Source organism: Capricornis sumatraensis, chromosome 14, assembly GCF_032405125.1.
Source record: "Capricornis sumatraensis isolate serow.1 chromosome 14, serow.2, whole genome shotgun sequence".
NCBI classification, from domain to species: domain Eukaryota; kingdom Metazoa; phylum Chordata; class Mammalia; order Artiodactyla; family Bovidae; genus Capricornis; species Capricornis sumatraensis.
Genome location: NC_091082.1, coordinates 54356563 through 54376662, shown reverse-complemented (window position 1 = coordinate 54376662; position 20100 = coordinate 54356563). Strand labels below are relative to the sequence as shown.

The window sequence follows — 20100 nt, the reverse complement described above, 5'->3', positions numbered from 1 at the left end:
CACACACACGTACGTGTGACAGCAGTGTGTGTGCACGTATGCGATGTATGCTCTGTGAGATATCTATGTATATGTATGTGTAGGATGTATGTGGGATCAACATAGCATACCTGCATGTGTGAGACACGTAAGATACACACACAGAGGCAGAGTGATGTATGTACTCAATAAATAACCACTATCAGTGTGGGGTCGGCCAGAGGAGGCTAGCAGGACCTAGGAAGCCTGATGGTCAAGTTCCCGGCACCTGAGTGTCTGTGCTCCTGGGAGTCAGAGCCGGGCTTTCCAGGACTCAGATGGGCTGTGCCCCGCAAAACAGCAGACCTATATGTTGAGTCAAGAGAAGGCTTGTTCGTGGGCCTAGCACATGTTGGAGGGGGAGAAAACGCAAATAAATATTAGCAACGGCTGCAGCTGTAAGCCACACAGCTTCTCCCATTTGGAACTCTCTCTGTACCCAGTGGAATGCTTCCAACACCCCCTGCAACATGGGCAGAGTTGATATTTATGTCTCATCAAACCCGGCTAAACAAAGGGAATGGGAAAGCGACTGGGGGCCCACGCCAGGATGTGGGAGGGAAAGTGGGGGACGAGGGGGGTGACGTGCAGAGCTGCCCTGTCCCTGTGGGGAGGGGGATAGGAGCCAGCAGAGCCCAATGTTGCCCACCCCAATCCCTGCCTCCAGGAGCCAGAAGGAAGCAAAAGCTGATGTGCCTGACCCAGGAATCTTCCTTCAGCAGCAACCCCTGAAGACGTATCACGTGGCTACTGAAGCCAGAGATAAGCCCTGCTGGAGACTTCTGAAACTGTGTAGCATCTGAAAATTAAATCTAAAAGTTAAATAATGGCGTTTGAGTGTTTACATGAGATGTGGCTAATTTAACATCAAGTGCTTAGTGGGAAAGAGGAAAGCGAGGATAAGCACACTTGTACTTTCTAAAGAGACGGTCACTGAGCCTCAGACTCACACCTGCTCCTTGGGTCTTAAAACCTCTTCGTCAGTGCTGCTTGAAAATAACAAAATGGTCAGCAGCAGAGAGAGCAGCTCCAGGAAGAATGTGGTGGGTGGAGGGTGGGGGGTGGGTAGGTGGTGCAGACAGGGAGGGAGGGAGAGAGGGGGAGAGAGAGAGAGAGAGGTGGGCTGGACTGAAGGCCAGTGTTCTGGCTTCAACAGCAGCCTGTCAGAATTCCTGTCCACGTGGGACTCAGCATGTGACCTACCTGGGAACCAGGGTCTGTGCAGGAATAATTAGTTAAGACACGTGCACTTGTGTGCGCACACACACATACGGAAAGGCAGCCAGGTGACCGCATAGGCAGAGGCTGGAGGGATGCAACCACAAGTCAAGGAACGTCTGGAATGCCTGAACCAGGTGACACGGGAAGGATCACCTCTGGCCCAGAGCCTCCGGCAGGAGCGCAGCCCAGCCGGCACTGTGATTCTGCATTTCTGGCCTCAGAACTGGGAGAATGAACTGCAGTTCGAGCCCCCAGGCTGTGTCACAGGGGCTCCCGGGAAACTCAGATGGGACATGTGGGAATCTGGCCCCGAGCACCGGCCCTCTCCTCACATGTGGAGGGACAGGCAGCCCGGAGCTGCGGACACCACCACCCTGCCCTCACAGTACCAAACCCAGGACCACCAACCAGATGCAGACCAAGGTCTGAGCACCGTTCCCGGTCCATGTGGAGAGAACGCCTGTCACCGGGAATGCTGTTCAAAAGTCTGGACTTAAGGGCAGCTGGAGCCCAGAAGCTGAGTGGCCCTCCCCCAACTCCCCAGGGCCTTGACCGGGCAGGCAGCGTGCTGGTCAGACATGAGCTATGAGCTGGGAGACCCCCACCCGGCAAGGTGACAGGGAGCAAGCCCCCACTGCCCCAGGCCTATGGGCGGTGAGGGGACACGACCGAGAGTGGAAAGGGCCTGTGGCAGGGGGGCGGGGAGGAGACTAGGGAGTGCTCCTCCATGAGTGCGATACAGTCCCTAACTGCCTGGGTCCCCACTTTACTGTTTCTTCTATGGACATCTCAGCCACAGAAAAAAGCTCCCTGCAGGGGCAGACACAGCTAAGTCAGGCCCAGGCCTCTCTGAGAACAGCCCGTCCTTGCAGGGGTGAGAGCAGAGCACCCGGCCTCCAGGGACAGCGGGTCACAGATGTCCTTGGAACATCCAGGGGTGACACAGGGGGAGGGGTGGGGCGCTGTGAAGGGAGGAGTTAAATCCCTCTATCAGCTATCAGCCTCATTTCCCCCTCGGAACGCCTGCCCCCCGAGCCTGTGTGCAGTGGGGCACCTGGGCATGAACACGACGAAGTCTCTTCATGCATAGACGTGTCTGTCCAGAGAAAAACCCAAACGAGAGAAACCAAGGAAGGAAGTGGACACGGCGGGAGAGATAGCGGGGCTGAAACAGAGATGTCTCAGCCTGTCTCCCCAGGACTGTGGTCTCCCCTAGACTGGCCACCTGCACAGTTCTGCTGCCCATCTTGCCTCTGACCAGGGCCCTCCAAGGGGGGTCTGGCATCTGCAGGGCCCAGGCCAGCTGCTATGGCCTTCTCTGTATGAAGGGACGTCCCTCCCCCTATGCCTCTAAATCTCCTAAGACTTGGTCCCCCCTGCCCTCTGCCTGGGAAAAGTGGGCAGGGTCTCCTTACCACAACCGGAGGCACCTCCAGGACCTTGTCCACATTCTTCAGCGACAGGGGCACGTACCACAGGGTGGCCTTATTGGTCAGCTTTTTGGTACCTTCAAAGAAGAGACATGTGAGGAATGGCCTAGGAGGCGGCAGGGTGGCAGGCAGGGCCAACACCACCTCTGGCCCCCACCCCCAGGCCTCCTTCAGCCTCGAGGTGCAAGTGTGGGCACAGACTAGGGGGAGGCGCAGGCCCCAGCTGGGGAGCCCCTGCCCCAGCATGCTGCCCCACACTGAGGCTGCTGTGAAGATTTCAAATCTTCTGGTCTAAGCTGGGGGGCCTGCCGGCTTTCTAGGACTTTCTAACTCAGAAGGCCCACATCTGGAGGGCGCCAACTCCAGGCAAGCCTCCAAGGAGCCTCCAGAGGGACGGGGAGGGAAGGGCTAGGGCGGGGGGGCGGGTGGGCAGATTGGCCTCGGCCTCCTCCCAGGGAAAAGCAGGACAAACCCAGGCTGGGCCCCATATCCACCGAGAGATCCCAGCTGATGGATCTCATGGTAGAAGGCCCCGCTGAGGAACTGGACATCACAACACACAGAACAGGAACGTCCTCTGAAGGACCCATCCGCTGGATTAAAGGCCACTGAGAAGAGCTCTGGGTGGGCAGGAGGCAGCTCATGGATGTGAGACTGAGGGTCATGGAGGTGGGGCCATGGGGCACAGCCAGAGTACAACCTGCCCCCACCAGGCTCCCCTTCCCAGTAGGGGGCCCACGCCAGGCACAGTTGGGGGGACTCAGCCTCACTCCAGATGCTCCCAAGTTGGGGCTGAGAGAGCGCTGTGGGCTGCTGGCTTCCACTCTGGAGTGAAGGGCAAGAAACAGAACCCTCTCTGGGCACTGAGCTTGGCCTCAGGGCAAAGTGGGGCTCCCAGGGCAGGAGGGCTGTCCGGGCTGAATATCATGGGCCAAAAAAGCCCAGAGATCCCTGTGGGTCCACACCCCTCCCTTGTGCAGGAGGAGACTGAAGCCCAGAGAAGTCAAGAGGCTTGCCGACGTTCATACAGAAGCTCGATGCCTCCCAGACCCCATAATTTCAGGAAAGTATTAATGTTTGCGAGGATGCCTATTAAAAGTTGCCTCTTTGACGTGGAAGGTTGCATGTAGCAGAGAACAGGAGAACTTCAGGACAGAAAGTAAGTAGAGTAGAGGAAGCAGCCTGGGGGCCTGGCCCTAAATGCCTCCTACCAGTACCTCTGACCTGCCCCCCAAGGCGATCGTGGGGCCTCTGTTTACTCCGTTATACTAGACCAAAGGTCCAGGCCGAGCCCTGGCAAGTTGGTAAGAAAGAGGGCGAGGCCCACCAGGACGTTTCCACAGCACCACCAGGACCACAGGCAAACAACATGGAAAAATATCTTCACTGCTCTGTGATGGAGAGTGATTCTGACAACCTGCTCTGGGGAGTAAAGATTTCCTGTCCGACTCAGCTAGAGCCAGCCTGATGGCCCGTTTCCACGGAAACGCCGAGTGGCCCTCCTCCAAACCCAAACGAACACCATGGAGCAAATGAGGCAAAACACTCAAACTGTGCTTTCTCTATCATTCAATAAAGCCACCAAAAGACAACGGTAGCACTGAAAATATCTATTCTGAAATTATGAGGCTCCCAGCCATTTTCTGGAGCAACTTCACAGCAATCACATCCCAGTGAACTTAATATTTTGACAGTTGCTGGAGATGAATGAGCAAAGGTTTGCTGGTTGTCTGCCTGGGCGCGTGCTCGCCCAGCTGCCTCCTGAAGGCGGCGCGGCCCCGAGTGAGGGGGACACACAGAACGGGCCTCCAGGGGCTGTGAAATACAGACGGCACCCGAGCAGCCTCCTGGCTCAGCCTCATCGCCTGTTTGTCTGCCCAGCCTGGTGTCCCCACCTGGCCGTGTTCAAAGCCCCTCCGGGCAGCCCTGTTCTGGACCAGGCAGCCACACAGCTTGCCTTCACATCCCAGCGGACACGCAGGCAGAGACGCATCAAGGCAGGAAGACCTTGAGACATGGGGTCCCAGGGTAAGAGAGACTCACACAGACCCAAACATGGAAAGACGGAGAGAGGATGACAGAGATACAGACGTGGTGCCAAGACCCAGAGGAGGACCCGGATGTGAGATCAAGGTGGGAGGAGGGCGCCCGGACCTGCAGCAGGGGCTCGTGGGCAAGGCGACCAAGCCGTGGAGAGAAGATGCAGCCCCAGGGCTCCAAGCGTCCACATCCACCCCATGATCCAGCTTCGGGTTTCTCCCTCGGCCTCGGCCCTCCCCCGGGTCAAAAAGCTGGGCAGTGCTGGCCAGCCCCTCCTCTACTGGGCCTCTGTCCCCCTCACTTGCCCGCAGCCTGCCCGCTGTTCTGGGAGGCTGTGCTCTGCACAGCCGCTTCTATCCTTGGGGCAGCTTAGACTGTGTGCCCACCCTTCAGGGTCAGGGCAGCTGGGGACTGTGTGTGTGTGTGTGTGTGTGGTGGGTGTGTGTGTGTGTGCTGGGGACTGTGTGTGTGTGTGTGTGTGTGTGTGTGCTGTGTGTGCTGGGTGTGTATGTGTGTGCTGGGGACTGTGTGTGTGTGTGTGTGTGTGTGGTGTGTGTGCTGGGTGTGTATGTGTGTGCTGGGGACTCTGTGTGTGTATGTGTGTGTGTGTGTGGTGGGTGTGTGGTGGGTGTGTATGTGTGTGCTGGGGACTGTGTGTGTGTGTATGTGTGTGTGTGTGTGTGTGTGTGGTGTGTGTGTGCTGGGTGTGTATGTGTGTGCTGGGGACTGTGTGTGTGTGTGTGTGTGTGTGTGTGCGTGTGTGTGGTGTGTGTGCTGGGTGTGTATGTGTGTGCTGGGGACTGTGTGTGTGTGTGTGGTGTGTGTGCTGGGTGTGTATGTGTGTGCTGGGGACTGTGTGTGTATGTGTGTGTGGTGTGTGTGTGTGTGTGTGTGGTGTGTGTGTGCGTGTGTGTGTGGTGTGTGTGTGGCGGGGTGGGGGGGCACGTGGAGAGCATCCTGACCACAAAGCAGGGGGTTTCGTGTCGCTAGCACAGGCACTGGGTGAGCACTGCCCACTCCTGCCCACAGAGGGAGGGTCCTGCAAAGAAAGACAGCGAGCTGGAGCACTTCCTTCTAGACAGCGCCCCCTGCTGGCTTCCTCTCAGCACAGGAGCGACTCATCCACTCCCTCCTTCCCTCCTTCCCTCCTTCCTTCCTTCCTTCATCAGGGACTGAGTCCCTGTCCATCATGAGCCAACAGAAGCTGCAGGGGGCAGGGGACGTGCCCACTCCCCTCAGACATCAGCAGTCCAGCGCCAGTCTCCTCAGCCTCCCTCTGCAGACACCCAGGCTGGTCACCAGGCAGTTGGCAGCATCACCCTGATTGTGACAACCAAGTGTGTCCCCCTGAGAACCACCTCTGGTGGGAGGAGCCAAGATCCCAGGATCCCTGCCTCTCGGCAGAGTTGAGTTCCAGTCTGAAAGCCCAAGAGGCCCCCTGTCCCCTGCCTCTCGTTCCCACTCAGTGTGATGCCATTCTGTTCACAGGCTTCCTCCCTGGCCGAAGCCTCTGATGTGCAGAAAGGGGGCCTAGATGACGGGAATCTGTAAAGCAGGCCCCTACTCTGTTTTGAGACACCAGAAAATTGTCATGAAAAAACCAGCACTGCTGAAAACACTATCGACTAAGTGTGAATTTCAAGAGAAGCCGGGAGTGCAGCCAGCCATTTCCTCCCTTGGGTCCCGAGCGGGGAGGCTCAACTCCCATCTCAGGCCAGGAGAGCAGGACTGGGTCACTGTGGTGGGGATGGGCATAGGGGAGGCAGGTGGGGGGGATGGGAGGGGCCTTCTCTGAGATGGTGGGCTGCTAGCCCATGTGGGAAGTCAGGACCAGAGGACTCCTTTCTGTGCCACAGCCTGAGACCAGCATCCAAGGTCTCTGACGCTGGAGCTGCCCCGAACACAGAGCTCAGGCCACAGATCAGAACATGGGGCACAAGCCTGCTAACCACTCCCCCACCCCAGGTTCTGCCTCAGCTACACCATTCACTATGTGGCGGCTGGGCCTGCTGTGGTCATCGGAATGTTCTAGATGGGTAACTGAGCGCCTGGCCTGTGTGGGGGAGAAGCCTGGAGCCCCATGAAGATCTCTGAGCATAGTACTCTGCAGGCAGCCATGGCTGAGGACGGGGTGTTAGAGGAGGGGCAAGGACCCAGGCAGCTCCCTCCCCCAGAGCCAGCAGAGCCTCTGGACGGGACACTGGGTGGGCTGGGATGAAGAGCAAGGGCACCAAGGGGGCTGCCTGCCTCATGAGCATCTTGGTTATAAAAAGCAGCGACTGAACGGGAGCCACACTCCCCTGTAGCGCCCAGTGGGGGTAGGAAAAAGGGTTTCCATGGTTACCACTCTGAGGAAGAGAATATTCAGATCAAACCCGAGTCAAAGGTTCACCCAGTGAGCACCAGCCCGCAGCCTGGCTTGCAGGGGCCCCCAGGGAGCAGAGCAAGGGCCAGGCCAGTGTGCTCCAAGGAGCAGTGAGGGGCCAGGGGGCGGGGGCGGGGCACTGGGTGCACATTAGCAGGGCTGGAAGGCGGCTGGTGCCCTCCCAGCCCGCTGCCACCCCTCTGCCCAGCCCAGTTGGCTGCCAGCCCCTACCCCAGGAAGGCAGAGGGAGGGGGGCCGCACACCCAGCTCATTGCCTAACTAGGCCCATGCCCCCGTTTCCCATCTGCAGAGCGAGGACGCAGCTGTCACTGCCCACAGGTGGAGGTGGGAATGCAGGGAGCTCATCACAGACAGTGTCAGGATGAGCCAGGAGCCATGGCTGCTGCGCCTGCCCCAAGGCCACCATCGCTGCAAGTGGACGTTACCTGTGAGGATGTTCTCGGACATCACATGCACCTGCACCTCGACCGAGTGCTTGGAGGTGTAGGTGATCTCTGCGCTGACATGCGCCACCTCGCCAATGCACATGGGCGACAGGAAGTCCGTGCGCTCCACCCGGGCCAGTGCAGCCACACAGCGCTCCTGCAAAGAGCAGAGGCGGGTCAGTCATCCCAAGGCCCCACCCTGGACATGGTCCCCTAAAACAACCCTTGGTTTTTTCCCCACAGTTACAGTAAAGCAAGTCATGGGACTTCCCTGGCAGTCCAGGGGTCAGGACTCCGCGCTTCCACTGCAGAGGCGTGGGTTCAATCCCCTGGTCAGGGAACTAAGACCTTACATGCTGGGTGGTATGACCAAAGAAACAAAAGTTTTTTTTAAATAAAGAATAAACTAGAGCAAGTTACTGTCAGCATGCACTCCTAAATGCAAAACCAGGAAATGAAGCACTGCCTGAGGGGCAACAGGGCAAAGCTGTTGATGCAGGTGATCCTGGGTGGTGGGGTTCCAAGCAACTTCTCTTTTCTGACTTCTACAAAGGATACTTATTACTCGTAAAATGGAAAGTGAAAAAAGGCATACATACTCATTATGGAAAACTTGGGAAGTACAGAAAAGTAGAGCAGGGAAAATTCACCCCTCCCATTGAGAGACAACCATGCCTTCTACTTTGGGATCTTTCTTTCCAGGCTTTTTGTCCCAAGAATACGGGTTTTACTGGTTCACTTGTCTGCCTGGCTCCTCGTTTTGCGGTTTGAGGCATATAGTTGACACTCATAGTCATGCTTAATTGTCACTTATACTCACCTTTAGTTGCCATATATAATCTCACCTAGCTGTGTATATGCTAAATATCCACTTTCACAATCTGCTTTTTTCACTCAACAGGAAGAAAAATAACCTGCCTATGTTATGACAAGCTCTTAGCAATCACATCCCTTTTTAAAAAATGTTCTTTATCCTTTAGATACATAACCCATTTTCATGACTCAAAACTCAAAAGGAACAAGAAGGCTTACGTCCCCAGCCACGAGAGGAACCCTTGGGAGCTCACGCTTCATGAAAATGAGGGACTCACTTCCTCCTTCCTTTTCTTAACACTTTCTACGGCTGCCATTTTGCAATACTCCACTGCAAGGATATTTTTTAATGGCAAAACAGAGTATTCTTCTGTTAGATTTGGGTCAACCTCAATTGCTTCTTATTATGAATAACCCTGTGAGGAGCTTTCTTTTATCTAAATCATTTTTGGTCCTGTGGATGGTTTACTGGGCAGAAGCAAACAAATACCTCACTAAGTATTCCAACAGTGCTTCTCAATAGGGCAGAGTGCTCGCTGGGCCCCAGCACCTCTCCACACCAGCACTGAAAATCAGGTGTTTTTTCGTTTTTTGGCATCACCATGTAGTGTACAGTTTGTGGGATCTTAGTTCCTCAAGGCCCTTGGCGATAAAAACAAGGAGTCTTAGGACTTCCCTGGTGGTCTTGTGGCTAAGACTCTGAGCTCCCAACACAGAGGGCCTGAGTTTGATCCCTGGTCAGGCAACTAGATTTCACATGTTGCAACTAAGAGTTCACATACCACAGCTAAAGATGCTGCAGAACTAAGACCTTGTGCAGTCAAATATATATATATATACACACGTATGTATATACAAAAGAAAGCGTGTTGCAGTTTTAACCACTGGATGCCAGAGGACTCCTGAAAACCAAGTTTTTGTAGGTTCAGTTTTTATTGAGGTAGCATTGGTTTATAGGGTTTCCCAGGTCGTAAAGTGGTAAAGAACCCACCTGCCAATGCAGGAGAAGCAAGAGACATGGGTTCAATCCCTGCGTCAGGAAGATCCCCTGGAGGACGTGGCAGTCAACTCCAGCACTCTCGCCTGGAGAATCCCATGGACAGAGGCACCTGACAGGCTGCAGTCCACAGGGTCACGAAGAGTCAGACATGACAGCGTGCACACACGCACTGATTTATAACACTGCATGAGTTTCACGTGTACAACATTCTGTTTCTACTTCTGCACACCCTACAGCAAGCTCACCACCAAGAATACAGCTTCCATCCATCACTGAGCAATGATCCCTACACCCACCTCGCTCCTGGCCCCCCTCTACTTTGCCCCTTCCTCTCTCTGTGAAAGTGGCTCAGTCGTGTCCGACTCTCTGCGACCCTATGGACTGTAGCCTACCAGGCCCTCTAGTAACCAGTTTTCTGTCCTCTGTATCTATATGCTTGTGTTTGGTTTGTTCATGTATTCTTTGTTTCTTTCTTTTTTATATCTCACCTCTGGGTGAATCACAAGGTATCTGTCTTTCTCCATCTGACTTATTTCACTTATCTAACACCCTCCTGGTCAATCCATGTTGTTGCAAATGGCAAGATTCCATCTTTCTGTATGTGTAACATTCCACAGTGTACATATATCTACACCACAACTTCTTTTTTTTTTTTTTGGTTGGGCTGTGCAGCTTGCAGGATCTTAGTTGCCCGACTAGGGATCAAACCCGGGCCCTCGGCAGTGAAACTGCAGTCTTAACCACTGGACTACCACAGAATTCCCACAATTTCTTTACCTATTCATCCATCAGTGGACACTTAGGTTGTCTTACGTCTCAGCTACTGCAAATAAGGCTGCCATGAACAAGGGGGCGCAAATACCACTTCCAATTAGTGTTTTCATTTTGTTTGGATAAATACTTCGAAGTGGAATAATCGGACCATATGTGCGTGCATGCTAAGTCACTTCAGTCGTGTCTGACTCTTTGAGAACCCATAGACTGTAGCCCACCAAGCTCCTCTGTCCATGGGATTCTCCAGGCAAGGATGTTGGAGTTGCCATTCCCTTCTCCAGAGGATCTTCCTGACCCAGGGATCAAACCCACACCTCTTATGTCTCCTGCACTGACAGACGGGTTCTTTACCACTGGCACCATTGGGAAGCCCATCAGCTTTAACCTCCATGCTCTTTGCCACAGGGGCTGCACCAGTTTACATTCCTACCAACAGTATGCAAGGGTCCCTTTATCTCCACATCTTCACCAAGACTTCCTATCTGTTGTCTTTTTGATGACAGCCATTCAGGCAGGCGTGAGCTGGCATCTCATCGTTCTGATCTGCATTTCCCTGACAATTACTGATGGTGAGCATGCATCTCTTCACACGCCTGCTGGCCGTCTGCACATCTTCACTGGAAAAATGTCTATTCAGTTCCTCTGCCCATTTTTTAAATGGGTTGTTTATTTTTTGCTGTTGAGTTGTAATAGTTCTTCATATATCATGGAATCAGCTTCCTTTTCAGTCCACATTAACCAAATGACACTAAAGATAGTCCTATGTTTGAACTTCACTGCCAATCACAACACCCAGCACTTTTACAACTTTCTATCAGAACCAAGAAACCAGCCGGCTTTTTGAGGACACTGGGCGTGCTAGCACAGGTACCCCTGGGCTGGTTGGGCACCTCCCGAGGGTCTGTGCATCCCATGCCAGCTCCGGGCTTCACTTTGGCAGCTGGTCCTCACAGCACCCTCCTGCGGGGACTGGAGTCGTCAGGCTTGCAGGTGATAGTTCGAGCCCTGGTGTGTCTACACCCTTCCCACTGGCCACCTGCCACCACCTATAGCAGCAAAGTACAGCTCTCCCACCTGTGTGAGAACTCATCTGACACCTGGTGAACAGGCCAATTCCCCAGCCCACCCCAAACCCACAGAACAAGTCTCTCGGGAGGGATGCCGGGGACCTCCATGTCTACCCCTTCCCAGGAGAGCCTCAGACAGGCAGGAGTCTGTTCCTATAAAGGTCCTGGAGTTAGGCCCCAGAGCAGCGATGCAGCAGGGGCTGTGCAGGCAAGCACAGCATGTGGGTTCACCCTCTGATTCAAGGGGGGCCTGTCCCTTCCACCCCTACCCCACCCCCCCTTACCCGCCCACAGTCACATCACCCCTGAGGCTGAAACAACCTGAGGGAATTGCTGGGCTTCCAGCCCTCAGTACATTTGTGGGGCTACAGCACCACTTGCTGGCACAAAGTGGGAAAGGCAAGTGCTCAGAGAGCCAGGCAAGAAGGAGGGCACAGCCTGAGGGCCCCTTCTGGAATTCTCCAAGCTCTGCCTGCAAGAGGCTGCTATGAAGACCTACAAAATCTTCTAGAACTAACACCAAAAAGAGATGTCCTTTTCATTATAGGGGACTGGAATGTAAAAGTATGAAGACAAGAGATACCCAAAGTAACAGGCAAGTTTGGCCTTGGAGTACAAAATGAAGCAGGGCAAAGGCTAACAGAGTTTTGCCAAGAGAACGCACTGGTCAGAGCAAACACCCTCTTCCAACAACACAAGAGACGACTCTACACTTGGACATCAACAGATGGTCAATACCGAAATTAGACTGATTATATTCTTTGTAGCTGAAGATGGAGACGCTCTATACAGTCATCAAAAAAAAAAAAAAGACTGGGAGCTGACTGTGGCTCAGATCATGACCTTCTTATTGCAAAATTCTACTTAACTGAAGAAAGTAGGGAAACCCACTAGACCATTCAGGATTGATCTAAATTAAATCCCTTACAATTATACAGTGGAAGTGACAAATAGATTCAAGGGATTAAATTTAATAGAGTACCTGAAGAACTATGGACAGAGGTTCATAAGAGGTTGTACAGGAGGTGGTGACCAAAACCATCCCCAAGAAAAAGAAATGCAAAAAGGCAGAATCGTTGTCTGAAGAGGCCTTACAAATAGCTGAGAAAAGAGAAGCAAAAGACAAATGAAAAGGGAGAGATATATCCATGTGAATGCAGAGTTCCAAAGAATAGCAAGGAGAAATAAAAGAAGCCTTCTTTTGTGAACAATGCAAAGAAAGGGAGGAAAACAACAGAACGGGAAAGACCAGAGGTCTCCTCAAGAAACTTAGAGATACCAAGGGAAGATTTCACGCAAGGATGGGCACAGTAAAAGACAGAAACAGTGAGGACCTAACAGAAGCAGAAGAGATTAAGAGAAGGTGGCAAGAATACAAAGAACAGTACAAAAAAGGTCTTACTGACCCAGATAACCATGATGGTATGGTCACTTACCTAGAGCCAGATATCTTGGAGTATGAAGTCAAAACAGGCTTTATGAAACATTACTACAAACAAAGTTAGGGGAGATGATCAAATTCAAGCTGAGCTATTTCAAATCCTAAAAGATGATGCTGTGAAAGTGCTACACTCAATATGCCAACAGATTTGGAAAACTCAGCAGTGGCCACAGAACTGGAGAAGGTCAGTATTCATCCCAATTCCAAAGAAGGACAATGCCTTAAAATATTCAAACTAATGCACAATTGCATTCATTTTATATGCTAGCAAGATAATGCTCAAAATCCTTCAAGCTAGGCTTCAACAGTACGTGAACTGCAAACTTCCAGGTGTATAAGCTGGATTTAGAAAAGGCAGAGGAACCAGAGATCAAATTGCCAACATCCACTGGATCACAGAAAAAGCAACAGAGTTCCAGAAAAACATCTACTTCTTCTTCACTGACTATGCTAAAGCCTCTGACTGTGTAGATCACAACAAACTTGGGAAAATTATTAAAGAGATGAGAATACCAGACCACCTCCTGAGAAACCCTGTATGCAGGTCAAGAAGCAACAGTTAGAACAGGACATGGAACAACAGACTGGTTCCAAATTGGGAAAGGAGTACATCAAGGCTGTGTATTGTCACCCTGCGTATTTAACTTACATGCAGAGTACATCATGCAAAATGCCACACTGGATGAAGCACAGGCTGGAATCGAGATTGCCGAGAGAAATATCAATAACCTCAGATATGCAGATGACACCACCTCAATGACAGAAAGCCAAAGAGGATCTAAAGAGCCTCTTGATAAAGGTGAAAAAGGAGAGGTAAAAAGCTGACTTAAAACTCAACATTCGAAAGATGAAGATCATGGCATCCGGTCCCATCACTTCATGGCAAACAGATGGGGAAAAAGTGGAAATAATGAAAGACTTTATTTTCTTGGGCCCCAAAAACACTGTGGACAGTAATTGCAGCCATGAAATTTAAAGTCACTTGCTCCTTGGAGGAAAAGCTATGACAAACCTAGACAGCATATTAAAAAGTAGAAACATCACTTTGCTGACAAAGGTCCATCTAGTCAAAGTTATGGTTTTTCCAGTAGTCACATGTGAGTTGGACCATAAAGAAGGCTGTGCACCGAGGAACTGATGCTTTCGAACTGTGGTGCTGGAGAAGACTCTTGAGAATCCCTTGGACAGCAAGGAGATCAAACCAGTCAATTCTAAAGGAAATCAATCCTGAATATTCACCAGAAGGACTGATGTTGAAGCTGAAACTCCAATACTCTGGCCACTTGATGCGAACAGCCAAGTCATTGGAAAAGACCCTGATGCTGGAAAAGACTGACGGGAGGAAAAGGGGCGACAGAGGATGTGCCGGTTGGATGGCATTATCAACTCAATGGACACGAGTTTGAGCAAGCTTCGGGAGATGGTGAAGGACGGGGAAGCTTGGTGTGGTGTGGTCCATGGGGTCGCAAAGAGTGACTGAACAACACACAGCCTCCCGAGCCCCTAGTCCCTTACTCCCAGTCCTGGGGCTTTTCCTTTTCTACGTCCAGCCTCTCCTGCCAGCCCTGGCTTGGACCCTCAAAGTCTCTCTCAGGGGCTCGGCCCCTACCTCAGCCCCAGACCTTCAGGCCCAGGCCTATCTTCCTCACAGCCACCAGAGGGCGCTCTCTGAATGTGATGGGTTAGCCCAGCTTCAAGGGCACTGAATCGATCTAAACTCTCAGCAGGCAGGAGAGCCCCTCCCTCACAGCAGGGTCCTACGAAACACACCCCACTCCTCCCTATACTGAGGCCCCCAGGCCCACGTCCACCCCCGACACTTACCCCAGCCTGGTTCATTCTGCACGTACGTACCCTTACAGCGGTGCACACCCATGCACACATGCACACAGCCCATACGAGTGTGGAACTGGAGGACAGGGGCACGATAGGTGGCTGGCCGAGGCCCACAGGATCCCAAGGGCAGGCTTCAGAGAATGTTAGGACCCCACAGGGCTGGGGGCCGGGCGGGACCTGGCAGGCTGCACGCCCGGCAGCTGCCCTGAAGCCCTGAGTCTCCAAGTCTGCCTCTGTCTGGGCAGCGGGCAGAGAGCAGCACCATGGCAGGAGCTGGTGCAGGCCTGCAGGCCCCGCAGCGCAGGAGCCACCAAGGGAAGAGCCCCCAGACTTGCCAGTGGACCCAGGGTGGGTCAAGCAGGGGACAGATCCAGGTGCAGGCAATGTGACACCCAGAATTAACTGCCGCCCACACAGGCTCTGAGAGGCTGGGGCCTCTCAGACTCAGGGAGCCACAACTCTCCCCACACGCAGGGAGAGGGGCTGAAAAGGTGTCTCTCAGCTTAGTTTCTGGGGGTCCCCAGCCTCCCTTCAATGAGCCCCAAACCAAGTGCCAATCCAAGGGGTCCCTGGTCCAAGGCCAGGGGTTCCAGAAGCCCCAAGGCTCAGGGAAGAGGGAGGGGCACACTCCAGGCCCAGGCTCCACTCAGACTCCTGCCCTGACCCCACAGAGTACGACACGGGCGGAGGGGACTGCCTGGATCTCGCAGAGCCCTGGCCGGGCTGGCGGAGGGTCCCCAGACGCCTACCCCGTTCTGGCTGTTGCAGTGCCGGGTGCTGATGATGGCTCCTGCTTCCTCGATCATCTTCAGGACGGTCCCTCCGTGCACATTGCCGGCCACGTTGGCGTCATCCGGCCGCATGATCCTGGGGGGAGAAGAGAAAGGATGAGCCTCTGGCAGGATGTTACTCATGAACAGCAGTGACCCCAGGGAGAAGGCCCTCCAAAGGCCTGATGGCTCCCAGAGAAGGAAAAGGACCTCCGCTCACTGTGGGGTGCTGATCTGACGGCCAGACAAGGGGCTTGCAGGGTCATGTTTCCACCGGGGGGGGAGGGCAGAGGGGGACCTTCCTGCCCTGGGGTCCAGGCACCCAGCCTGCCAGAGGGAGAAGGCCCCTGCCCTGGCAAGAAGGGATGGCGAGGACCTTCTGCAAAGGCCATGACGGTGACATTGAGGCAGCCCGGCCGTGGGGTGCTCAGCACGCCTGCCCCTCCTGGCTCCCAGGACCCGCAGTGACCCACAGAGCTGAATGAGCAAGGACACAGCTATGACCCTTGGAGAAAGCACACATTCCCAGGACCACCGTCTCTGTCAGGAGTCCCAGAGGAGCTGGCCTCCTGCGGCCACGGATATTCTGAGAACTGCAAACAAATCACAGCATCCAGACCTTCGACAGCAAGACAAAACATGATTGCTGCCTGCCCCCAGGGCTCCAAGAGAGCGCCCGAGGGGTGGGTTCCCTGGAGTTGAGAGCTGGGAACTCCCCAAGGTCAGGAGGGACTGAAATCACCCCATTTCCCCCAGAGGAAAAGCCATGTCTTTGCAGAGGTCAGCAGCAGGGAAGCCCTGTGAAATCCCTGGAGTCCCAGAAAGCCAGCCTGGTGCTCCTACCTTGGGCAACCCCACGGAGCTTGGCCCTCTCCCAGATACCAATCTGTCTGGCTGATGAACTCTGTCTCCCTAGCCTCAGGCCTGGAGGCGGGTACCAGGCACTGAGCGAGTGTGCAGTTTCCAGGTGCCCGGCATCACCTGGGCCCACCCACCCTGCTCCAGTCTGCTGGCCAGCGTGGCCCTAGAGGCTGGACCCCCAACTCTGGGCCATGGAGCTCCAGTGCCCTCCCGGTCTGGCTCCTTCCAGACTTGGAGGCTAAGCCAGGCAGCCTCAGAGATGGTTCCCGTCTCCCAGTCTTACTGGCTGGGTGACCTGAGCAAGCTGCCAAAACCCAGCCACCTCTGCATTCTCATCAGTACAAGAGGAACAACAGCATCACCGCACTTGACTATGGGAAAGACTGAACCACGAGATGGCACGGATAAGGAGCCTGGCACACAGTCAGCAACATGAACACTCACCAGCACTGCTTCCTCCTTCCCTAAGCGCCAGCCAGAAGCCGCAGGAGGGCTGGAGCCTCCAGCATTCAGTCACCGACGCCATTTTCTGGGGAGACCAAAGGCTGTCTGGACCTGTTGCCCACCCCAAAGTCACCCCTTCAGCCTAGGGGGCACTCAGGACCCCTACTTCTCACCTGCATCACTGGCTCAAGGGCAGCAGCCACGGTTGCCCGGGGAGTGGCCCGGGGAACCCCCAGAGCACAGGAAAGGAGCCTCATTTGGCTTCTCAAATGCTTATTTTAAAAGATTTTTGAATCAACTCAAAATAGATTAAAACCTTGAACATAAGACCCAAAGCCAGAAAACTCCTAGGAGAAGATGTAGGCCGTAGCAATGATTTTTTCGACTTGACATCAAAAACAAAGGTTAAAGAAGGAAAAAAATACGTAAGTGAGACTACATCAAACTAAAAGACTCCTGCACAGCAAAGGAAGTCATCAGTCAAATGAAAAGATAACCTGTGGGATGTGAGAAAGTATCTGCAAATCATGTATCCAATAAAGCATTAATATCCAAAATACACAAAGAACTCATAAAATTCAAAAGCAAAACAATCCATTTAAAAAATGGGCAGAGGACTGGGATGGACATTTTCCCAAAAGAGACATACTGATGGTCAACAGGCCCGTGAAAAGATACTCAACGTCGTTAACCATCTGCTGCCAAGTCACTCAGCTGTGTCCAGCTCTGTGCGACCCCATGGACTGTAGCCCACTAGGCTCCTCTGACCATGGGATTCTTCAGGCAAGAATACTGGAGAGGGCCTCCATACCCTTCTCCAGGGGATCCTGTCAACCCACAGATCAAACCCGTGTCTCTTATGTCCCCTGCATTCGCAGCCAGGTTCTTTACCACTAGTGCCACTTGGGAAGTCCCATTAACCATCAGGGGAACGCAAACCAAAACCACAATCAGATACCACCTCACATCTGTCAGAATGACTGTCATCAAAAAGACAAGAAACGTGTGTTGGCAAGGATGTGGAGAAAAGAGAACCCTTGGGCACTGCTGATGGGAATGTAGACTGGTACAGCCCCTGTGGAAAACAGCATGGAGCTGCCTCAAAAAATTCAGACTCCAACTACCATATGAACTAGCAATCCCACTTCTGGGTACTCATCAGAAGGAAACGAAATCACTATCTCAAAGAGATATCTACGGGACTTCCCTGGCAGTCCCATGGTTAAGAATCTGCCTTTCAGTGCATACCTGGGCTCAATCCCTGGTTGGGGAACTTAGACCCCATATGCCAAAGGGCAACTAAACCCATGCGCCGTAACTAGAGAGCCCAAGCACCGGAACAAGATGCCTGAGCACCGCAACAAAGGACCCAAGGCAGCCGGAAATGTATTTTAAAGATGGTCTCTTCACCCCCACGCTCACCGTGGCATTATTTACAGTAGTCAAAACATGAAACAACCGACCTGCCCACTCACGGAAGGATGAAGCAGATGAAGCAGATGTGGTATGTGTGATTAAAGAGCCTCTTGATGAAGGTGAAAGAAGAGCGAAAAAGCTGGCTTAAAACTCAACATTCAAAAATCTAAAATCATGGCATCCAGTCCCATCATTTCATGGCAAATAGATGGGGGGAAATGGAGACAATACAGACTTTATTTTCTTGGGTTCTAAGATCACTGTAGATGGCGAAATTAAAAGACGCTCGGTCCTTGGAAGAAAAGTTATGACAAACCTAGACAACTTATTAAAAAGCAGAGACATTACTTTGCCAACAAATGTCTGTCTAGTCAAAGCTATGGATTTTCCAGTAGTCATGTATGGATGTGAGAGCTGAACTATAAAGAAAGCTGAGCGCCAAAGAATTGATGCTTCTGAACTGTGGTGTTGGAAAAGACTCTTGAGAGTCCCTCGGACTGCAAGGAGATCCAACCAGTCCATCCTAAAGGAAATCAGTCCTGAATATTCATTGGAAGGACTGATGCTGAAGCTGAAGTTCCAATACTTTGGTCACCTGATGCAAAGAACTGACTCATTTGAAAAGACCCTGGTGCTGGGAAAGATTGAAGGCGGGAGGAGAAGGGAACGACAGAAGATGAGATGGTTGGATGGCATCACTAACTCAATGGACATGAGTGTGAGCAAACTCTGGGAGCTGGTGATGGACAGGGAGGCCTGGTGTGCTGCAGTCCATGGGGTCGCAAAGAGTCAGACACAACTGAGCGACTGAACTGAACTGAAGGGTATGTTTTTCCTTAAACTGTGTACTAATGTTTATATAACATCAATGTGTCTTGCTCGAGGACTTGTTTCTGCTTAACAGGAACCCATTCCTTCTGGCTAACCTTGTTAAGATGTATGTTGCGTGAGTGGGTCTTGTAAGACCTTTACAACCTTGAGGCATTCTTCGGATCTACTGTTAGTAACCAATTGATAAAGTATATAAGGTCTTGCTAAGACTAGTGGGGGGAGCACTCTTCTGCCCCCTTCTGGTGTCTGTGTCAGAAGATTTCTCTATCCCTTTTTACTTTAATAATACTTTTGCCACATGAAGCTCTTGAGTGACTGAAGCCGCGTCTATGGTCCCAAAGCGAAATTTTCTCCTTCAAAGATCATGAATCTGACACCATTCACCATAAGCTACCACTAGAAAAGGCAAAACTATGGAGACAATTTTAAAAAGTCCATGTTTGGACTTGCCTGGCAGTCCAGTGGTTAAATTCATGTGCTAATGCAGGGGTGTGTGCTTAGTCACTCAGTAGTGTCCAACTCTTTGCGACCCCATAGGCTATAGCCCACCAGGCTTCTCTGTCCATGAGGATTCTCCAGGCAAGAGTGGGTTGCCATGCCTACCTCCAGGGGATCTTCCCAACTCAGGGACTGAACCCAGGTCTCCCACATTGCAGGCGGATTCTTTACCATCTGAGCCACTGGGGAAGCCCAAGAATACTGGAGTGCATAGCCATTCCCTTCTCCCTGGGATCCTCCTGACCCAGGAGTCAAACTGGGGTGTCCTGCATTACAGGCGGATTCTTTACCAGCTGAGCTACCAGGAAAGCCCCCAGTGCAGGGGAGGTGAGTTCGATCCCTGGCCTGGGAAGATTCCACATGCCATCAGGGCAAGTAAGCCCCTGTGGCACAACTACTGAAGCCTGAGAGCCCTAGAGCCTGTGCTCCACGACAGGAGAAGTCAGCGCAGTGAGAAGCCCGTGCAGCGCAACTAGAGAAAGCCTCCCACAGATCTCCAAAGGACTGAAGACCCAGTGCAGCCAAAACTAAAAAAGAAAAGGTCAGTGTTGGGATTTCCCTGGTGGTCCAGTGGCTAAGACTCCTGAGTTCCCAATGCAGGGGGCCTGAGTTCTATCCCACATGCCACAAGTAAAAGATTCCACATGTTGTAACTAAGGCCTGGCAAATAAATAAAATACTTAAAAAAAAAAAATAAGGTCAGTGTTTGCCAGAGGTTGGGGTGGGGGTGGGATAAGAAGACAGAGCAGAGGATTTTTAGGGCAGTGAAAATACTCTGCATGATTCTGGAATGGTGGACATATCACTACCCATTTGTCCACAGCATGTA

At 52.6% G+C, this 20100-nt stretch overlaps 1 protein-coding gene across 1 annotated transcript in view; it reads right to left on the bottom strand.

The window, feature by feature from the left end:
* The window catches only part of ACOT7 (acyl-CoA thioesterase 7), a 101063-nt gene that overhangs the window by 42047 nt on the left and 38916 nt on the right, over positions 1–20100 (bottom strand). The window contains 3 exon segments of the mRNA XM_068986308.1: positions 2655–2746; positions 7521–7677; positions 15201–15318. Coding sequence (XP_068842409.1) covers positions 2655–2746; positions 7521–7677; positions 15201–15318 — 367 coding nt within the window.